This window comes from Cyprinodon tularosa, unplaced genomic scaffold, assembly GCF_016077235.1.
Source record: "Cyprinodon tularosa strain WSP-4 unplaced genomic scaffold, ASM1607723v1 ctg559, whole genome shotgun sequence".
Taxonomy (NCBI): Eukaryota; Metazoa; Chordata; class Actinopteri; order Cyprinodontiformes; family Cyprinodontidae; genus Cyprinodon; species Cyprinodon tularosa.
The window spans coordinates 338,081-358,839 of NW_024039295.1; the positions used below are offsets into that span (position 1 = coordinate 338,081).

Consider the following 20,759-nt stretch of genomic DNA (forward strand, 5'->3'; position numbering starts at 1 on the left):
ACTGAAAAAGTGAGTAAGCTATCTCTGATGAGCAGCAACAGTGAGTAGGAAGGTTCACTTCCTGTGCTCAGGGCTGTGGGCTGAATGAGTCAAAATAGAGGCAGAGATACGGGACGGAACAAGACGACATATCATCTACGAGGCAATCCACATCATCAAGGCACAGCTGCATGTTGTGCTTTTGATCTCAAGCTACACCAAATCACCACATCAGTTTAAGAAAACAAAATGTTTGTCTATTTAAACTTGTAAATAGCCTATTTTGATATCTTCTTTTTTTTCCAGAATCTTGTAAAGAATGTTTTATAAAAGACATACGCAATAAATTATGCCATCCTCGATTACCAGCTTATAGGAACTGACTTTTTCAAAATTTGCACAACATGGTTTAGACTCACAAGAATGACGAGAATGTTAAGAGGAAGTCAAAGCAGAAATGTTCCATGTGTTAGACTTGTAGAAGGAACACAAAAGACAAAATTTTTAGATGTATGTGTATATGTATGTATTTTTAGATGATCTGGACTCAGTTTTCCTGTCTGCCCTGTGGACCAATGAAGCATATAAGAAGCATAAACTGCTCTTTGAGGAAAGAAAAAAAAAACAAATTTTCTGTGTCGTGTTTACCAACTTTATCCCAAAAAAAGAAAAAAAACCTAGAAAAAAACAATCACAGATCAAATTACTGCCTTTTAAAATTCCGGTTCAAAAAACAATCATGGTAATTTCATCTTAATAATCCTCAAATATGGCCCGTTAAATCATTTACATCGTCAAAAAAAGTCAGTGACTGTTTTTTGAGTGTGGCTGCATGTCTCCTTCCCACCTCACCACAATTCCTTATGTTTTCAGGTTGTTGCTGTAACATCACAGCCTATAGCAACGTTCAAGGACAAATTCATATTTTTATCAGGGCATATGTGAAAATAAATGAACAATGATACTTCAGGGGAATGGGGTCACAAAACGCCCAAAATGGCTGGAGTATTAATTGTTTTTCTGGGCCATATAAGAAACTATAGGTAACTTTTCTTTGCAGAGTATCTGAATCACCATGTGATTCAGACCCCCCCCCCCCCAGTTGTTCAGCGTTCTGCATTAACACACACAGATGGATGACTGATTCCTTTTAAGGACATGTCCTAAATATTTTCAGATTAGTTGTTAAACAACCAAAACACACAACAGTGTGCAAATACCTATTATACATTTTAACATTTTAAATGCTTGCGATTAACAGATAAACTAAAGCTGTTAAACCTCACACTGCAAGTTTAACGTGAGAAAAAACATATGAAAGAAAACCTTTCAATCTGAACTGAAAAGTGCCTCTGTATTAAACTCCTCCTACACCAGTGTTCTTCCTTTTGCATTGAGCAGTTCCCCTTAAACTTGTACAGTTTGCCATTAACATCTTCCCCTCGACATTCTGAGTAAAGAAAAGTAAAATTTTTCCACAATTCACACTTGAATTTGGTTGACCAAAGAGGATATCACACTTTTGGTTTGCTCTCCATGAGAGCAGCAATGGAGTGGGTAACTGCTCTGACACTTTTCTTATCAGGTGAGGAACTTTTTTGCTTCTACATTTAATTAAGATGTTTTCTGTCTGATGTGAAAAGCATTGTTATGTATCACTATCTTTTGGAAGCTGCAGGCTGCTGATATGAGCTCCTGTTAATTTAATTAATTCTTGAATTCCATATAACAGAAAGTCACACATTTTTAACAGAGTAGATATATGACCTGTATTTGTCATCTATAAGTGTTCACATTTTTATTCCTAAACTTTTCACCCACTGCAGAGATATTTTACTTTTAAGTAAAAAGTAAATGCTTTACATTTAGGGACTGGTCATTCAGTATAATGATATACGACCATTTCTGACCACCGTGATATCGTGAAAATATTATGATTACCTAACTGAGCTGATTGTTAAAAGCAAAAAAAAAAAAAGCCTTAACTTTCATTTGGCTAAGGCTTTAAATGTAGTTTTTTTGGAAAAAATAATTTTTACCATGATTAGAGAATGAGGAACTTAAAAGGCGACAAAGGGAGTGACTGATGGTACCAAAGGTAGTTTGTTCGGTTGAGCCTTATTTTTTTGCGGAATTCCTGCAGTGTAACAAGGAGAGTCTAAGGACTCCAAGAGAGATGGAGAAAGGAAGGAGACAGGAAGGATCTAAACATCTTGGGGAAACCATGTCCTCCCAGGAGCTCATGGGTTTTTAAGTCTTTACCACAAAGGGTTTAACTAGAGAAAAAGGAGAATAGTTTAAAAGTTAACAGTCATTAGAGGGATAAATATATTTCTCTTATGAGAGCCACCTTTAACAGTTAACAAACTTAAAGAGGAGGTTGTCTTAGCTGACATAAAATACTGCCTGTATGTGAAAAAATGTTACAGCTGTTGTGACTGCAACCTGCTACCAGTGCTCCCTCACCTGGGAAGAGTGCATAAACCACCTCAAAGAACCAGTAAGGGAAGGGGAAGTAAGGAAGGAGAGAAAGATGGGTCTAGAACTGCGATGAAATGACACATTTTAAAAACAAGATTTAACAAAATCTTACTTTAAAAAAAAAAAAAAAAACAATATCCAGAATAAATATTCATAGAGGCCAAAGACCTTTCCCAAAAATTCCTCGATTTTTGGATGCGTCCAAAGGTAGAAGAACAAAATACCCTCATCTTCTCTGCAGCTATTACAAATACTCGGGATGTCCTGTTAAAGTTGTTTTTGTGATGTGATATGGAGTCTGATAATTCAGTTACCTCTCTAGGCGATCTTACAGGCTTCTCCTGATTGTTTCATAGTTATCCCATCCTGCAAATAATTTATTTTTAAACCATTTGATTTAAAAACATGGGATTAGGAAAAATAAGATATTGGCAAATTATTGAATTTAGAGATCTGAGTTTTTCCATTTTTACACTCAAATAGCATGAAAATGCTCAAAATGACTTTGATGATAGTATTTTTAAGATGTAAACATTTATTCAAATGGGGAACCTTAAATTTAGGAGTACCCCAGTCCCCACCAATATATATCCCTCACCCTGATAAAACTCATTTTCTGCTGATAAGCCAACTTTATTATCCCTGTGGGACAATAAAGTATTATTCAACTATTGTTGCTTTCTGAATCTGTTGTGATATGCAAAAGATTTGGGCTTTAGTGTACCCTAGTGGTCAAAAACCAACATTGCAGCATGTTTCAATGGGCTCTATGCACAGATCCACTACTTCCTAAACTTAAGGCGGCTCTATTGTTTCATCTCATTCATTAGTGGGTGAATTGATGAATTCAGGTGGTTACTGAGGTCAGGCACACCTGGATTGATCAGTTTATCCAGTAGAAAAAGACTGGAAACAAAAGAGCTACCTTCAGGAAGTAGTGGAATTTTGTAAAGATCCCATTATATAGTAATATTCACCAACCTATTACTGCACATTTACAACAGAAAGAATGAAAAGTAAAAGCAACAATAACAGATAAACAATAAAAACATCCAACAGATAAAATAATAAATAATTCCTGTGTATTTTTCCTCCTTATTCTTCAGTCTTTGAAACTGCACCAGGTTTTAATGTTGAATCTAAGAATTGGAGATCACTGAGTAAACCTGCTGCAGGTTTTGGCTATCAGGTGGTGCAGCGGACATCAGAGTGAGTCAAGTCATGCATTATTCTTTTAAATATTTTTCTAATTTATTTTATTTCACTTGGTAAAATCTTTATAAAATCGTTTCTGACCAACTTGCTACTTATTAACCTTGACTGTTTTTCTCAGTGTGCTTGTCAGCGCCCCACTTGAACAATATGACACGGATAAGAGGGGACAAATATTTAGATGCTCAACAGACAGGTGCGACTGGTTGACTGATGCAGGTAGTATTTATCTTATTACATTTCCTAAGATTCTATGTTTAAAAGATTAATTAAAACCTAAATACATTGTAATATGATCTTATGCTCAGACATACATTCCTTCAGAAAAGTATTTGTCCCAACTCAGTCATCATACAAATTGCTCATCAAACAAATTATTTTTATCAGGTATTAATGATTCAAGTAAACATAAATTAAGTTTTGAAGTAATATATTTAATTTATGGGGAAAAAGAGTTGAAGACTTTACCCAATATTGAAAAATTATCACCTTGCACTCACTGAATTTAAGTAAACCCTTTTTTTTAAAAGCTGAGTTCCCCTAGCCATGCTCTCCTAATTATCCTATTTTCAGCTTGTCCAGCATAGTCAAAGTATCCATCACACACCATTATATATGGATGTTTTAATGGTTTTTCTGTGTCAACTCCTTATGCCATGTTCCATTTATGCATTGATCAACAAGGAAGAACTCATCCTGTTGATTTTCAAGTAACGACATTGCAAGGAAAGATTTAAAGAATTTTAACTCTAAGATGGATCATCAACCTTTTTTTTTCCACCTCTGCTCACCAGCATAAATTAAACTGGTTCAGATCTGATACATTTACTCTACATTTAAAGTTCACATGAAGTGAAATTAGGTTCCCATTTCCCCTAAAATGTGTGTACCTATAAGAATAAGTCAGAGTTGAAGTGAAAGTCCGCCCATTTTCAGTTATCTGTATTGGGGCTGAAACAATTAATCGGAATAATTATGATTAATCCAATTATTGAAATAAACCTCAATTAATTTAGTTATTGATTAATTGTTAACTGGAGAAGAGACTGTGAAACATAAATTCCGCTAACCCACTTGGAGCAGTAAGTATACCAAAACAAAAAAAAGCAGTATTTTGCATTTAAGATAAAAAAAAAAAATGTTTTCTTCATTTTAATTCTATGAAAAATCTTCTCTGAGTAACTCCTTGCAATCCGATTATTTATTGATTAATCGGATAAATAATCTGCAGATTAATCAATTAGCAGAATAATCGTTAGTTTCAGCCCTAGTCTGTATATCATAGATCATAACATTTGCATTGAAGTTGCTGTGTTCAAGTTTTAGGTCAAGTTTTGTGCGTATACACGCTTCATAGATTAAACCCCTGATCAGTCCTTGTATTTAAGAATTAGGCTATTAATTAATGGAGCCTGTCTGACATCATAAAGTAACCAAAACTATCTTGCATCATGCACAGATTTTAAGACATTCAAGAACAGATGAGAAACACTGTCTCGCTAACTTCAGGAAAGGGTAATTAAGGGTTTTGGCATTTGGCCAAAACTCATTGAGAGTCATTATTCATAGATCAGTCATTATTAGATAACGATTACAGAACCATAATGGAACCGATAAAGTTACACTGCAAAAACAGATCTAAAAATAAGTCAAACATAGAGATAAGTCTTTTTGTCCTTAATTTGAGCTGGTAAAATAGTTGTTCTGCAAATGGATTAGGTATTTTTGGCCTTGAAATAAGATAATTAGATATAATGTGTCTAAAATAAGATAAGTCATTTAATTCCATTGGCAAACTGAATTACTTACTTACTCTAGGAAGAAGGTAAAAACACTTTTCTTCAAGAATAAATTACTTGTATTAATCTTTTTGCAGTGTACTGTCTACTGTAACCAAAATTACTTTAAATTTAATGGAAAATAGGGTATGTAGTGATAACTAATCTGAAGGACATTATCAAGGTAAAAAAATAAGTCACCTTTAAGGACTGACCTTATCAAATTCTGGATTTGAATTTCTGACTAAGATTTTGTGACATATTACAAAATAGGTCCATGTCATTGAATTAGTGTTCAACTCAGTCTGCATGTCACCTTAGAGTATTACAAGAGCTTTAGTAATGGGAGAAAACTAGTAAACGATTTTATAATGCTGTCATTGTTATAATAATATAATATCATAGGAAAACCCCTGTTCAATGAGTGAAAGCTTTGGAAAGTTTTCGTCACACATTATTGTTTCCACAGAGAATAAAGTTAAAGTCAACATGTCCCTCGGTTTATCAATGACAACTGATCCATCAACTCAAAAGACTATGGTGAGATGTAGAGCCACAGAAGATAAACATGACATGCAAGATGAAAATAAAGAGCTAAAAGGACAGTCAGATAATTGAATAAATACTTTTCAGGTTTGTGGTCCAACCATCCCCAGAGACTGCAAAAGTATCACCATGTACAATGGTTTGTGCTTTGAGATAAATCCAGATAACAGCCTCGGAAAGTCTTACCCATCTGCTACTGAAGGTAGGTAAACAGTTCAGATCAGCAGCTATAAGACACTATTCAGAATCATTGTTTGATGTTTTATTTCCTGCAGAGTGTCGAAGCGAAGCTGACATTGCATTTCTTCTGGATGGCTCTGGAAGTGTATCTCGTGAGGATTTTAATAAAATGAAAGCATTTGTGAAAAATTTAATCAGAGCATTCCTGGGAAAAGACACACAGGTGAGACTGCAATTTGGTTTAATAGTTTAATGTGTCTCAGAGAGACCATTTAGTTTGTTCTTTTATTAAAAGTTGGTGCTGTTGGGCATTACTATTAGGCCTTTGAACATCCAAAGATGTGACTGCTCTGAAAAGGGTCCTCATATAGAAACTGGGAATAAAGCTTTTGTCATTATTTTGATTTTTTAAAACCATTTATTCTGTTTTTTTTTTTATAATGGTAAATTTCTATTGAGTTTTTAATTTGATTTAGGTTTTTCCTTCACTCATTTAAAGGATTTTTTACCTTATTTCTTTTGTTTGTTTTTGCAGTTTGCCATTACCCAGTTTTCCAGTTATCCATTTACGCATTACCACTTTAACAATTTTCCATCACATAACTGGGAATCTGAAATTGACAAAATCACTCAACAAAGAGGTGGAACGCAAACAGCTGGAGCCATCCGTGAGGTTGTGTAAGTACCAAAAGCAGCTTTACTTCTACCTTTATACCTCATTTGTCTTATTGATTCCAGGATAAACGATACAAAAAAAAATCAGAACAGTTCTGATAGAACCACCTTATTGTATACTGTAAAAAATATAGATGTAAAAGAAGATTAAATCTTTGGAGTTTAAGCATGAGAGTTTTATGAATGAATGATGTAAATCTACCAAAAATGAGATAAATGTCAATATAACAGCATGTGCAAGTTCCTGAATTTCTAAATTTAATCCATAAAATTTGTAATTGTTCACCATTGTTTAAACATACATATTACATCATATGCCTCATTTGTGAGAAAACAAATTTAGAAGTTATTATTAAAAGAAATAGAGTTACAGCTAAACTACAGTTATTAATTACAAATTGAATCGTTCGGAATGTTAACCTGAAACTACCTTTGAATATTAAGAGGTAAAAGTTAAAACAGAGGCTACTGATTGAGAATATATTAGGAGGAAGGATATAATGTTTGACATGTTCTTAGTGACAATTATCATACCTCATAATAATTATGTTTTCTGTGTTGAAAGCATGTAGTTTTCTGTTATTTTTTTTTTTCAACAGAGCTAAAGTGCATTACTTAAGAGTACATATAAGTTTAAAATCACAGAAAATGCCGATGTTAAAATAAAGCGTTGATTCATTTTTGATGGAAATAAGCCAATTATTTATTTATATATTTATTTATTAACAGGGACAATGTCTTCACACCATTACAAGGTTCCAGGGCAAATGTAAAAAAGATTTTGATAGTTATAACAGATGGAGAATCTCAGGATCGTCCTTACTTAAATGGTGCAATATCTGAAGCTAATAAGAAAAAGATTGTTCGATTTGCTATTGGGGTAAGCTACATTCATTTATTTTTTCCTAATTTCTTGAAAACATTGTTTTTTTTAGTGTCAGAGTGTAATAGAATATAAAATCGTCCTTGGCTATATGACCAAGCAGCTAAACTATACAAAGACCTGTTGGGATTAGATATGTTGTTATATTAACTGCATTTTTAGATCCTACCTTAAATTGTAACTGCCAAATGTATTTATAATTAAAACATGTAATTCCAGTTCTTTCCCTCAAGCCCCCTTTATAAACTCTCATGTAAAATCCTAACTTATGAAATTTATTTACATTTCTGGGTATATTTAGTTTGGTTATTTATGATTTTAACATTAACAATAATTCTCGTACTGTAATGCTAAATCAATACACTCATGTTTGTTATTCAATTGTGCCATATGAAGCTTAAGTTTAAAATTTTACTAAAGAACACAGAGTAAAGATATATTACAGAAAAAAAACAGCTAGTACTACTGTTAAAAAATTATTTAGCCTTTGAGGATTAAGTTGCATTTATACCTCTAGGTGGGTAATTCATTCGCAAGTGGTTCTGCAAGACAAGAACTCAATCAGATCGCATCTGATCCTGATGAAGATTATGTGTTCCAAGTGAATAGCTTTCAGGCTCTCGACAAAATACAGGAAAATCTGCAGGCCAAGATTTTTTCTATTGAAGGTAATTATTTTTCCATTTCCTACTAAAATAAAATTGTCTAACATCCCACTTTATTTGATATCTAACAGAGGAATTTTAACAAACATAAATCAAAAGGAATTATATTTCTTTTTTGTTTTAAGCAAAGTCTGTGAGTTTAATCGTTAGGTCACCATTGGGACTCCGGACAGCCTGGCTCCATCTAACTCCCTCTAAGGTCATTTATTTATTAGGTCACAGTGAAAATCTGTCAGCTGTTTCCATTACGTTTCCATTAAAAGTGCTATCCTGGCAGTAAGGAAGGAGCTGTAACCAGGAAACAGTATGATTCTTTGCCCCCATGCAATTAGCATAGGGACCAGCTCCTGATGTCCCTATCCACCACTAGGAACTACCGTATACAGTTGTCCACAACTCCTGGGCTGACTTAGCCGATCGCTGCATTTGAGTAACTTGGACCTGAAGGCCCAGAATTGAGGAACCCTGATCTAAAAGGGAATTTAATATTTCAATATCTTTTGTTTTTAAATTTCAGGTTCTCAAGCAGGTGGAGAGGCGTTAAAATATGAAATGTCTCAAGAGGGCTTCAGAGCAGCTTATGAGTCCGGGGTGAATAAACTCACTATAAAACGTTCTCACTAATATGATCTTACAATGTAAAAAAAAAAAAAAAAAACATATTTGAAATGAAATGTGTGCTTTGTTCTTGCATTGAAGTTTATTCAGATGTCCATGGTTGGTGCCAACCAGTGGAGAGGAGGGTACAAGAGATATTCACTTAATAATCCCGAAAGTACAGACTCATATGGGTCTACATTGGACGCTGACAGTTACCTTGGTAAGATTAGGACAAAATACTCTCTTATAGAACTGTTTGTCTGGCAATTTCAGACAGTCTGTAGAAAAATTATTTGCTTACCCATGTCTGTTAGCCGCATATAGGTACTTCAGTTAATCCCAAAACTTAACAAATTTTCAAAATGAACATGTGAAAGGTACTGATGTATCCAATATATGTATTTACCTATTCAACTCACAGGATATTCCATGGCTATTGCTAAAACTCGTTACGGCCCACTGACAATTATTGGTGCTCCAAGATATCAACACAAAGGAATTGTTCTGACTGTTTTTAGACAAATGCTAAGGGACAAAATCGACCCCTTTCAATCACAGGTAGGTACAGCAGTGACCACATATTTACAGGGACTGAACAAACAGACACACTTAACTTTTTTTCTCTGTGTAGCATCAAATCAGGTTACATCTTTCCTATTTTAAGTCAGTGAAAAACAAATGATGCTTGTTAAATGCCACATTTTGGAGAGATAAATTTTTTGGTGTAACAAGTTTAGTTTTCTTACTGAATCCCCGACATCTTTCTAGTTCTTCCAACAGTTTTTTCATGGGACTGTGAGCGTTTGTAGGTTTTATTGTTACTTCAAGGTCATGTTTGAGATAGCGACCCCAGTTTAATGGCAACACCAGATAATTGTGTGTATGTGAGCAACCAAGGGTCTGGCTTGTACAAAAGCAGAGGTAGTGGTCCTCCTGCCGGGTTGTTGCCCTCCTAAACCCTCCTCAACGTCTCCTGGTGTACTAGCCTGTCTCCTGGTAGAGCCTCCAGCATCTTGACACTACGCTGACAGACACAGCAAACCTTCTTGCCACAGCTTTGATTGATGTTCCATCCTGGATGAGCTGCACTACCTGAGCCACTTGTGTGGGTTGTAGAGTATTCTCATTCTACCACAAGCATGAAAGCATCACCAACATTCAAAAGGGACCAAAATATCAGGCAGAAAGCATAGGTAGTTAGAAGCTCTCTGTGGTCCCCACCTGCAGAACCACTCCTTTATTGAGTGTGTCTTGCTAATTGTCAACAATTTCCACCTGTCATCAGTTCCATTATCACAACAGCATGGTAAATTGATAGTCAATCAATGTTGCTTCCAAATGGACAGTTTGATTTCACAGAAGTTTGATTTAATTGAAGTTATATTGAGTTGTTTATGTGATCCTTTTATTTAGTAGAGGTTGAACCAAAACTCTGGTCTATCCACCCTAGTCTTGAGTCAAATTCTAAGGGTCTTTTCTTAAAATGTTTATGTAAATATCTGGTTTCAACTTTATATAACATGTTATAACACTGTCCATAGCTGGCCAGCCAGAGTGATAGGATGTGTACACAGCATATTAGCCTGGTAAAGAGCTGGTAGAGCTTGTTTTAAAACTAACAAGGTCAACCTCAGCAGGGGAGAACCAATCAGATAACTATGGATGGGATGCAACCAAGCATCCAAGCGACATGTTTTGCCCTAAAAGTTCTGAGTTGCACTCTCTATTACATTGTTGATTTTTATTTCAACATTGCTCCTTCGTGGTCTCCAACTTGTTATTATGGTAAATGGTCTGTACTTATATAGGGCTTTTTCAAGTCAGGAGATTTAGACAGAAAGTGCTGCTGCATTATGGGTCATTCTGGTGCTGAGAGTTACATAGTAATGTCCTGCCTCCTGCACTGTGATTGGTCCAGCTAGATCTGCCCTGTCAAGACAGTCAATAGACAGGCTAAAGTGTCTATACAGCTAATGCTGGTATCAAAAGAAGTTCATGATTCTTTCTGATGATCATTAACCACTGTGCTTTCAGACAGGGGAATATTTTGGGGCTGAGGTTTGTGCCATGGACGTGGATTCTGATGGTGTGACTGATCTGATACTGATATCTGCTCCAATGTTCAAAGAAAATGATGGAGAAGGACGAGTTTATGTCTGTGGATTAACTCGTTTGGTAATTGTCTCATGTTTACATGTTTTACCTTTTTTTTTTTTACTTTAACCAAGTTAGTCGATGTAACTTGATCTTCTGTTAAGCTTGAGTTAAAACATAGGTATGTTTTTCCCCCATCCTTACTTTGCTCCAGACTGTGTCTTGCAATTTTATCGATAATCCATCACTCGTAATAAAACTAAAAGGCATACCTGACAGAGGGAGATTTGGGTCGTCTCTTGCTGTCCTTCCCGACATAAATGCAGATGGATTCAATGATTTGGCCGTTGGGGCTCCTTTGGAGAATAATGGCCAAGGCAGCATCTACATATTTCAAGGAGAGGGAGGAAAAAAAATAAATGCTAAATACTCACAGGTGAGCAAAACAAAAGCATGAAACATTCTCAATGTTTTTCATGTGATGAACCATTTCATGTTTGTAACTTGATGAAGCAACATGTTTCCCATTAAACAGAGGATTGCTGCCTCTGAAATCCAAGGAGGACTGAAATTGTTCGGTATCTCAATCAGTCAGTCTTCTTATGATCAGAGCGGTGACGGACTTCCTGACTTAGCCGTGGGTTCAAAGGGAAAAGTTATCTTACTGAGGTTAGTCCTGTGAAGATAAACAAATCATAACACAAAAATATGCCTTATAAAAAAATCTTCATTTGCATATTAAATATGTTGGTAGAATGAAATATTACTGAGACAATCTGTGTGGTGTCCATTTCATGAAGCAGGTGTAACAAATTCAGATTCAAATCTGCAATTCTAAGTTGATCTAGCCAAAAGTCGGGAACCCTGAGTGTTCGGTTTCAAACTAGTTGGCAAACTAGTTAAAGTGCATTACTGCCACCAACTGATAAGGAGTTAAACGAGGAAACAAGAAACAACACTCACCCCGAGAAAAAAAAAAGTTTTCCAAATCCAAGCAAAATAATGAAATACATAATCAAATTTGTCCTCATACTTACTAACTTGTCTTTATGCTTATGTCACTGTCAGTTTCTGATGGTCCTACTCGCTTTCCCCCTTCATACTTTCAACCGTTTCCCAGTTTAAATCTCTCACTTCCAGATCCTTTTCTGCAGCTTTCACTATTATTTCGATTTTTTTCTGTCTCTTAGCACTACAATTTATCACTTCTACAAAATCCTTCTTTTCGAGAATCAATGAGTCTTCTGAAATTTTGGTGCAGTTCTCTAGAGGTTTTGCACTTTTCATTTGGGCCACAGTTGATTTGGGTCTTTCTGACTGAGTTAGGATTCTTTTTGCAGCTTCAGCATAACTTATTCTGAGTTCTAAGTTCCCTTAACTGATCTCTTCCGATCTTTTGCTCAGTTCACAACCGCAATAAGTAGAAGTACTGTATGTTGTCTACCACAGTTACAGCATTTAATTTTAACTTCTTCAACAAACTTTACATATTCAGGCTCTCCAGAAAACCTTCCACATTTTTGTTTGCCCTTACATACAGCTGCTATGTGACCGAATTTTTGGCATTTAAAACATCTCAGTGGTGGAGAATTGTACATTTTGACATTGTAGCTCATATATCCAAGGAAAACTTTACTCGGTAACTTCTCTTCTTCAAATTTGATCGATCAATACCATTAAGCTGTCACACCTTTCTCGATTTCTTGTTGTTTTTATCTGTTTCACGTTTTTTTACTATTGCACCACTTATTTTTTCAGGAGTCTCCTTGTCAGTTACTTCTAGAGGAACTCCTCTACTAACCCTTTTGTTCTCCACTAAGCTGCACGGAACTCTTTTCCCCTCAATCTTGTTAATCCGTATGGCTTTGCCTTGTTGAGCGCTGTCTCTGCAGTTGATTGTGATTGTGGCACTTCTAACTTCTCCTAAGAGTTGATTGTTTTTGTTAACTGAAACGGATTCCAATCTGCAAAAGTATCTTCCTGATTAAATAGTTCGAATATGACTTTGCCATACCGCTACACTTGTGAAAGTAAAATATGTTGGGCTCCTTTTGGCATCAAGACAATTATTCTTCTTGCCACCTTGCCAGACAGGACACTGTAAAAAAAAAAAAAAAAAAAAAAAAAGGAATAGGACTTTGTACGACTTTGTCCATCCTACAAGAATCAATTCCTGTTTCCTCGCTACTCACAACCCAGGACATTTCTCCACAAGCGACTTAGAAACACAAGCCATGCACATCCAAATCACCATCGACCTCCTCAGAGAACGACTGCTATGAATTAGTTCAATCAATTTTAACTAGGTCCACACTGAGTTAGATATACTGAGTATATCTGAAAAACATTTTTTAAAAGTTAAAATAATACAAATGCTGACCAGTAATATTAGAAATATGGAGATCAGAAATTAATTTCTAGACATCCAGAATGTTTATTCTAGATGTAGAGAATGTCGTTTTGCTTGAAATGGTCATTTAGAAGAAAAATAAATTTTTTCAGATATCAGGAATACATATTCAGTAAAACCAGTAAACTATAAACATTTAATTCTCTGTGAAAAAGTGCCAATCATTTAATAAGATTCCCGTCAAACTGACATGCAATGTTTGATTTTAAAAACTAATTACAGAATTATATATATATATATATATATATATATATATATATATATATATATATATATATATATATATATATATATATATATATATATATATTTATGCACAAAACTACGACAAAAATCGGACTAGATCAGGAAATAAAACAGCGTGAATGGCTGTAGGGAGAGCAGAGTCAAGAGTTTTCCTGTTTTCAGGTTTAGATAACTTAAAATTTTCTATAAACCTGCTACATGAAATGGACCCCTGGTGCTTTACCTGTTTCACAAGCTTCTGTTTTGTTTTTAGATCCAGACCAGTTGTGATGGTGAGGGCCTCTGTTTCATTCATTCCACCTCAAATCCCAACTCAGAACCCAGACTGCTTGAAACCCCTGGCTGGTAGGGCCACTGTCTGCTTCACCATGAGCAACTTATCTGAACTGAAGCAAGGTAGTTCACCATATTTCATTTAACTCTCTCTTCTGTTATTTGAGAACTTTTAACAAACCAAATGTATCTCCCAGCTCAAGCAAAGATTAATTTCACTCTAACATTGGATGCAAACCGTGAAATACCAAACAACCGAGCCTGGATCAGTAAGAACCTGAGAGAAAAGGACGGATTTCTGACTCTTTCTTTAAATAGGCAAACATGTCAGGGGGTGGATTTCTCTATTGAAGTAAGTCCTAATCTAATCTAATTCAACCGTAATTTGACATAAAATAAAATAAAATAAATTTTTCATTTGTTTTCTCTCTGCTTACAGTCTTGTCCAGAAGATGCTCTTTATCCACTCAATAACGCGCTTAGATTCACATTTGATGGTTTGCCTACTGGCTCTGAACCTCAACCAAGCCTCTCTCCACAGGCTCAAGATACTTCCTTTCATTCTGTTAGTAACCTCTATTCACAATTTAGCTGAACAGCATAATCTACTTCTCAGTATTTTTAGAGTTATTTAAACATTTAATGCTAAACGTTTTCTTTAAAAAGCTATTTAATAAACTTTACAAAACCTGAATAAAATGTTTGTTCTTTGTAATAGCTTGATAGTTTACTGTCATTCACAGATTGGGTTTGAGATCAGCTGTGGGCCAGATTCAAAGTGCGTAGATGATTTAAAGGTGGATTTTAACTTCACCAAGTAAGTGATTTGTTGCTGGAAATAAAGCTCATGAGGCTTTTACATATTCTTTTAAACTTATAAATATAATGTTTATCTCCATATGTAAGGTTTTTGTCATTTATCTGATCCTTTCAGATCCTCAGAGGTTAAAGTGGGCATAGATGAACTTTTAAATGTGACTGTCTTTGTGGAGAACAGAGGAGAAAATTCATACAACAGCCACGTCATTCTCACGTACCCAATCGGACTCTCCTTCCGGAAGTTCGAAACTGTGGAAGTAAGGAACAAGGGTCAACTTTAAAGTGGGTTTGTTTTCGACCAATGCTGCAGTGAGTGGATGTTCTGTCTTTTATTACAGGGAAGAATTGAATGCAACTCTTTGGACAGTGAGGATGGTGTAACAAGAGGAAAGACGGACTGTAGCATCAACAAACCTATATTCAGAAGCAACTCTGTGGTTAGTTTTTGCTGTTTTTCACTGTTTAAGACATTACTGAGCCAGAAGAAACTGTTTTCTGAAACTTTTTCATTTAATTTTCAGGCAATCTTCATTGTTTCCTATGGCCACAACCCAACCAGTGAACTTGATAGGAAGATCTATGTCACAGCGAATGCCACCAGGTACAATTCATTAATATATATGGTTCAGCTCTTCTAAGCATATTTCTTAATTTAACTTATTCATTTTGCCTTTCTCTCCAAGCGGCAACAATCAGAGTGCCTCCACCAGCGTACCCTACATGAAGAAAGAGATTGATGTGAAGTACAGTATTTATATTACAACTGAAAGGTGTGTTCATTAAAATATATTTCTATTAAAAGTTCCACGCTGTTTATTTTTTTTCTTATTAAATGCGTGCATCCTACATGTGCTCAGCTCCCTCAGCTACAACAACTTCACATATGGAGAGAATGACTTACAGAAACCTCTTCAGCAAAAATTAAAGGTAAAGATGACATCATTAAGTCATATAAGTTTTATCCTCTACATTGCTGCCTTAAGTTCAGTAATTAATATAATTAATTTTATTTTCTTCCTTTTAGGTTACAAACGTTATCAGAGCACTAAGCTTTACTATAGTGATCAAGGTTCCAGTAAAGCTTGGTGACAAAGACATCTGGGCGGACATAAGTAGTCTTCAGGTGAAAATTGTTACAAACGTATTAATTTAAAGTTGATGAAGACTCAAACTGACGTGAGGGAGTTCTGCTTTCAGGTTGATGGCTGTAAGAAAGGAGAGGTTGTAAACCCTTCTGTCACAGATTTTATTCCTCAGATAAAAGAAAATAAAAGCCTGGTAAGTATGTTTTTTATCAAGTGTTTAATAAATAGAGTGTCCGTAGAAAGTTAACAAACCTCAGAAGGTTCACTGATGAATTATCTCACAGGCTTTTCCTCATAATGTGACCTCTATCATGTCCTCTTCAGCTTTTAAATAAACAAATCAATGATCAGAACTTATCTCAGGTTTGGTGGTGAATAACTGAACTAATGTAAAACCTTTTGTTTTAGTTTTTGCCTGTCTTCTAGACTTCAAACCTACCCAGAGCTGAACTGGATTAGAGTACACTGACATAAAGTCAGGATTTCACTTATAATACCCCAAATATCCAAAATATGCCTTTCAAAAAATTATCAGTTAAAGGTATAGAGGAGGATGTTCTTTTTCCAAGTGGATCATCAAAATAAGCGGTCCTCCTAATTGTCAATCATTCTGGTGATGTGTTTACGTAAGGCCGTCCTACGTGCTCATTCCCAAGTAGCTATCTTTTTATCGCTAATTTTTCGCCGTATCCATTTCACATCACTGCTAGTAAAAGTTATCTACCTCTATATTGTAAGTAGCCACAGATCCTTATTTACCCTGCAAATATGTCCAAATTTCCACTGCAGACACACACAATATGTCAAATTTTTTTATGTTTCAGAAGTCTGTTTTTTAGGGAAACATTTTTTTGTATATAAATATAGGTGAGATGAGATCCATCTGAGCGTCGGTCTTTTCATTGCGTGCATCCTCGCACTTCCTCGAAGAGAAAGCGGCTAATGCATGCTTTCGCACAAATTTAATAGGCATGCCCTCACAAGAGCGGGTACAGGGTTGTGCATGTGCCCTTTTTTTTTTTTTTTGTGGAGAGGGCAGGTTTTTGCCAAAAATCGCGAAAATCTTCAACAATACTTTTAAGTGAAAGTAAAAAAAAACATTGAAACATTTGTTTAAAATAGCAGAAAGAGAATGCTGAAACCAAGATAAAACTTGTCAGGGACTCTACCAAGATGCTGATTGCAACACTGGAAGATCTGCAGGAATTTAGATTTACTTCCAGCTGCCATTTTCCTGTATTCTCCATACTGTGGAAAGACAGACTTATTTTTTTTCAATTAAGCTTAAGTTTTCTTAAACCTTGTATGAGAATGTGTTTGGATCCTAATGAACATCATCAAATGAGCACCATACCTACAGCAAATACGGTGGCAACAATATGCTTCTGGCTCGACTATCTCTTAAGGTGGATTAAATCATACATATTTCTAAACACCAGTTACTTTTAAAGCAAAATTAATCGATGGCAGAAAGCTAAAGTAAATAACTTGAAATATGCATAAAAAACCTACAAAAAATAATAAATATGTTTTGAAACTGATTAACCAGGGTTCCACTGTTTAAAATTGTATATGTTGTGTGGGGTGAGTAAAATCAACTTTAAAACTTCATCCCGCGGGACCATGATAAGTAAAAAGGAATAATCATAGTTTCCTTTTTTTTGCTGTCTTAACTGTGAATGCTTCTATAAAAGCAAATTATATTGAACTGTTGAATTTTTCACCATAGGATTGCTCTGTAGCGAGTTGCCAAGTCTTCAGGTGCTCCAAGTTTATGGAAAAGAACAGAGAAGAAACATACACCATCTCTGGAAACATCAGCTCTCGATGGATAGAACAGGTATTGGATGATAAGTTAGCAGAGATTTGCTGTTTACAGTTTGTAAATACTTTGAACATTATCTTAAAATCTTTATTTTTCTTTTTTTTTAGATTGGACTTTTATCTGCCAAATTCCTCTTGACCAGCACAGCCAATCTAGAATATGACAAGAGCCAGTTCATCTTCTTCTCTACAACCTCTAATAATGACCCTCCTGTTCACAAGGTGATACCATATTATTTCTAATGTCTTGGTACTAAAAATATATTCTGATTTTTTTATCTAAAACTTTTCCCTCTGGGTTTTTAGATTGTGGCTGAAGTAGAAGTGTTTCAGAAACCAGATTTTACTAAAGAGATTATAGGAGGATCTCTGGGCGGATTGGCCTTTCTGCTCTTACTTACTGCTGGTCTATATAAGGTGAGAAAACCCCTGATGGTAGAATTTAACAAAATTTTTTATTGAATTTAATTAAAAAAACACAACCGTTATACTGCTTTAATTTTTTTAACATTTCTTTTTCCACACCGACACTGTTTGCCCCTCAGGCTGGATTTTTTAAGAGCAAATACAACCAGATGATTAACGATAACGGGGAGGGAGACCCAGGAGCTGGAGGAGACCCAGCAACAGAGGGATGAAATTCCACCTTATTTCTACCTCATAGACATCAGCTTTTATGTCCACCTAATACATTTATAACAATCGTTGTTTCTATGAAATGTATCTGATGTCCATTCTCATTTTGTGAATGCACCAAACACAATGTGTATTTCTCCAACCATTCCCTGTGGTTGTTTGCTAAACAGAAGTGTAGACAACAAAGCATACGTTTCTCTGTATATTAGGAAAGTGTTGATGATGCACTCATTTTTTAATGAACTTTAATTGAGGAAGCTCAAGAGAGCCATGCTGCTTTAAATCTGGATATTTAAATGCACATTTTATGGGACTGTAAGGTTAATGGACCATTATGTAAGTTGGAAAGGATTTAAAAGCAAAGAAAATCTATAAATGCCATGTAATGTTTCTTTAAAAATGGGATCTTAAATTTAATGTTTCATGTTTGTTTTGCACTTTGAGAAGTGAATATTTTCTGTATTTTAAGTCTTTGAATGATGTGCTTTCATTGGACCAGGTGATTTAATGCTGGACATAATAAAGTGAATGACGCTGGTCATTTTGAAACAAGACATGCTTGAAGATAGCAAAAACAAAACTATGTGCTTGACAAAAGGATGTAAAATGCTTTGTTCAGAAATAAATAATATATACACATGAACTGTTTCTTGTACTGTTTTATTTAAAAAGAAATTAGGTTTAATCTTTTATCGTTCTCGGAAATGTGGGAAAGGGAAGAAAATCACTATACATATTTAATTTTATAAAGATTGAACGAAAATTATAACTTATTTTTTAGAAATTGAAGTGCTTTGCAGATGCTATAACAGACATATGAAAAAAGAAAAGAGTATCACCTGGTTTCTTTATATGTATTATCAAAATTATCAAGGAATTCATAATCATATATTTTAATCTTTCAACATAAGCTTATTAATCACATAACAACACACTTCAATTTGAGTAATTGATACACAGATTTTCACCAGTTTTAATAGAATACGTAGATATCTTTATCACACATTACCAGACGTGAACTCAATATTCAGCCAGAAGCATAGTTACGTTTAAAGGGTTTATTAAAGGGGTAAATAATGGCAGATGAAGCAGGTAAACAGTCAGTCTTGGCGGAAAAATCCTGGTTGAAAGTACTGGTTTGCAGGGATGAGCAGAGAAACAGGAGATGTAGGCGGTGACAGAGCCAACAGGCCATGTGGACCGGAGAACCACCAGAACGGGCAAGCATGCAGCTGAGACTCAAGGAGGAACAGGCTGAGCTGCAGCAAGTAGACACAGGTGACCTTAGCAGGAGAGTCCAGCTGGAAGAGCACACATGAGCTAGTAAAGCAAAGGCAAATCACATGGAAGAGCAATAAAGAGAGTGACACTTTCTAGCAGAGATGAGTAGGCAGGTAATTAGGTGAGCTAAGTAACTAATTAGTATGTACAGGTGAAGTTAATCTAGAGTAGGAGGGTAGCTGGAGGAGACTGCGCTGGTAGGATAACTGTTGGTGGCTGAACAGTGACAGGGTGAACAGAAAAATCCTCATAAGTCCAAAACCAAACTAAACAAAAACATAACTATGACAATTTTAACTCTATAAATGTAGTTTTATACAAAAACAAGTTCAAAATAAACTCTTATATGATGCGTGAAGCCATCTTGGATGGCTGGTCTTCTAACAGAGAAGAGTATACAAGTAGAGAAGTTGCAGAAGTCATCAGAGGTAAAGGTCTCAGAAATCCAGGTATTAACAATGGTACATCTAGTCTTATCATGTTGAGAGGCTTGAACATATATTTCAAAGGAAGTTATGATTAATTCTAAATCACCCAGGACATGGAAGTACTACAGTAGGTGCCTAAAGAAATAATAAAAAAATATATATTTTCTTGAAAACTTTTCAAAAATCAATCTCTCAAGCTTCTTTTGGAAAGCAGTGAGATTTAATAAAAATGATAGATTTCCCGTTTAGAAATACTATAATACTAACACAAAAAAGAAGAGATATTCTCTGGTTTTATTGTTCCAACAGAGCAGCCATGAATTGACTCCCTTAGTGCACTGAAAAAAGGGACTTTTTTGCCCTATAAATATTACCTCAGTTTTTATGTAAAATTTACGGCAGATTATGATGTAAGTGCCTTTACTTCAAAATGACAACTTTTATCTACTATAATGTGTAACTTAGAATTTATTTTTAAAATCTATATCAATCAAAAGACAAGTACATTTGATTTATCTTAACAAATAGTATTTACAAAACAATTGAAATAAGTTCCCAACTTAACTGATGCGAGTAAAATTTACTTGGATATTAATCAATTTTGTGCTTTTTTTAATTACATGAACACGTTTTGGTAAGAAATATAACATTGTTGCTTGCTGGC

The 20,759-nt window shown here is 35.0% G+C and overlaps 1 protein-coding gene across 1 annotated transcript; it reads left to right on the forward strand.

Annotated features, from left to right (window-relative positions):
* Positions 1–1,385: 1,385 nt before the first annotated feature.
* Positions 1,386–18,955, forward strand: LOC119796738 (integrin alpha-M-like). The gene is made up of 30 exons (XM_038305423.1): positions 1,386–1,564; positions 3,567–3,669; positions 3,794–3,891; positions 5,920–5,990; positions 6,084–6,198; positions 6,272–6,399; positions 6,712–6,854; positions 7,581–7,731; positions 8,252–8,402; positions 8,917–8,990; positions 9,099–9,219; positions 9,421–9,557; positions 11,034–11,174; positions 11,308–11,529; positions 11,629–11,762; positions 14,003–14,145; positions 14,220–14,374; positions 14,462–14,587; positions 14,766–14,839; positions 14,957–15,098; positions 15,180–15,278; positions 15,363–15,442; positions 15,525–15,611; positions 15,699–15,768; positions 15,866–15,964; positions 16,039–16,119; positions 17,656–17,766; positions 17,859–17,972; positions 18,057–18,167; positions 18,296–18,955. Exons 1-30 carry the CDS (start codon positions 1,516–1,518, stop codon positions 18,386–18,388), a joined length of 3,423 nt encoding a protein of 1,140 aa, XP_038161351.1. The 5' UTR covers positions 1,386–1,515; the 3' UTR covers positions 18,389–18,955.
* The last annotated feature ends 1,804 nt before the right edge of the window (positions 18,956–20,759 follow it).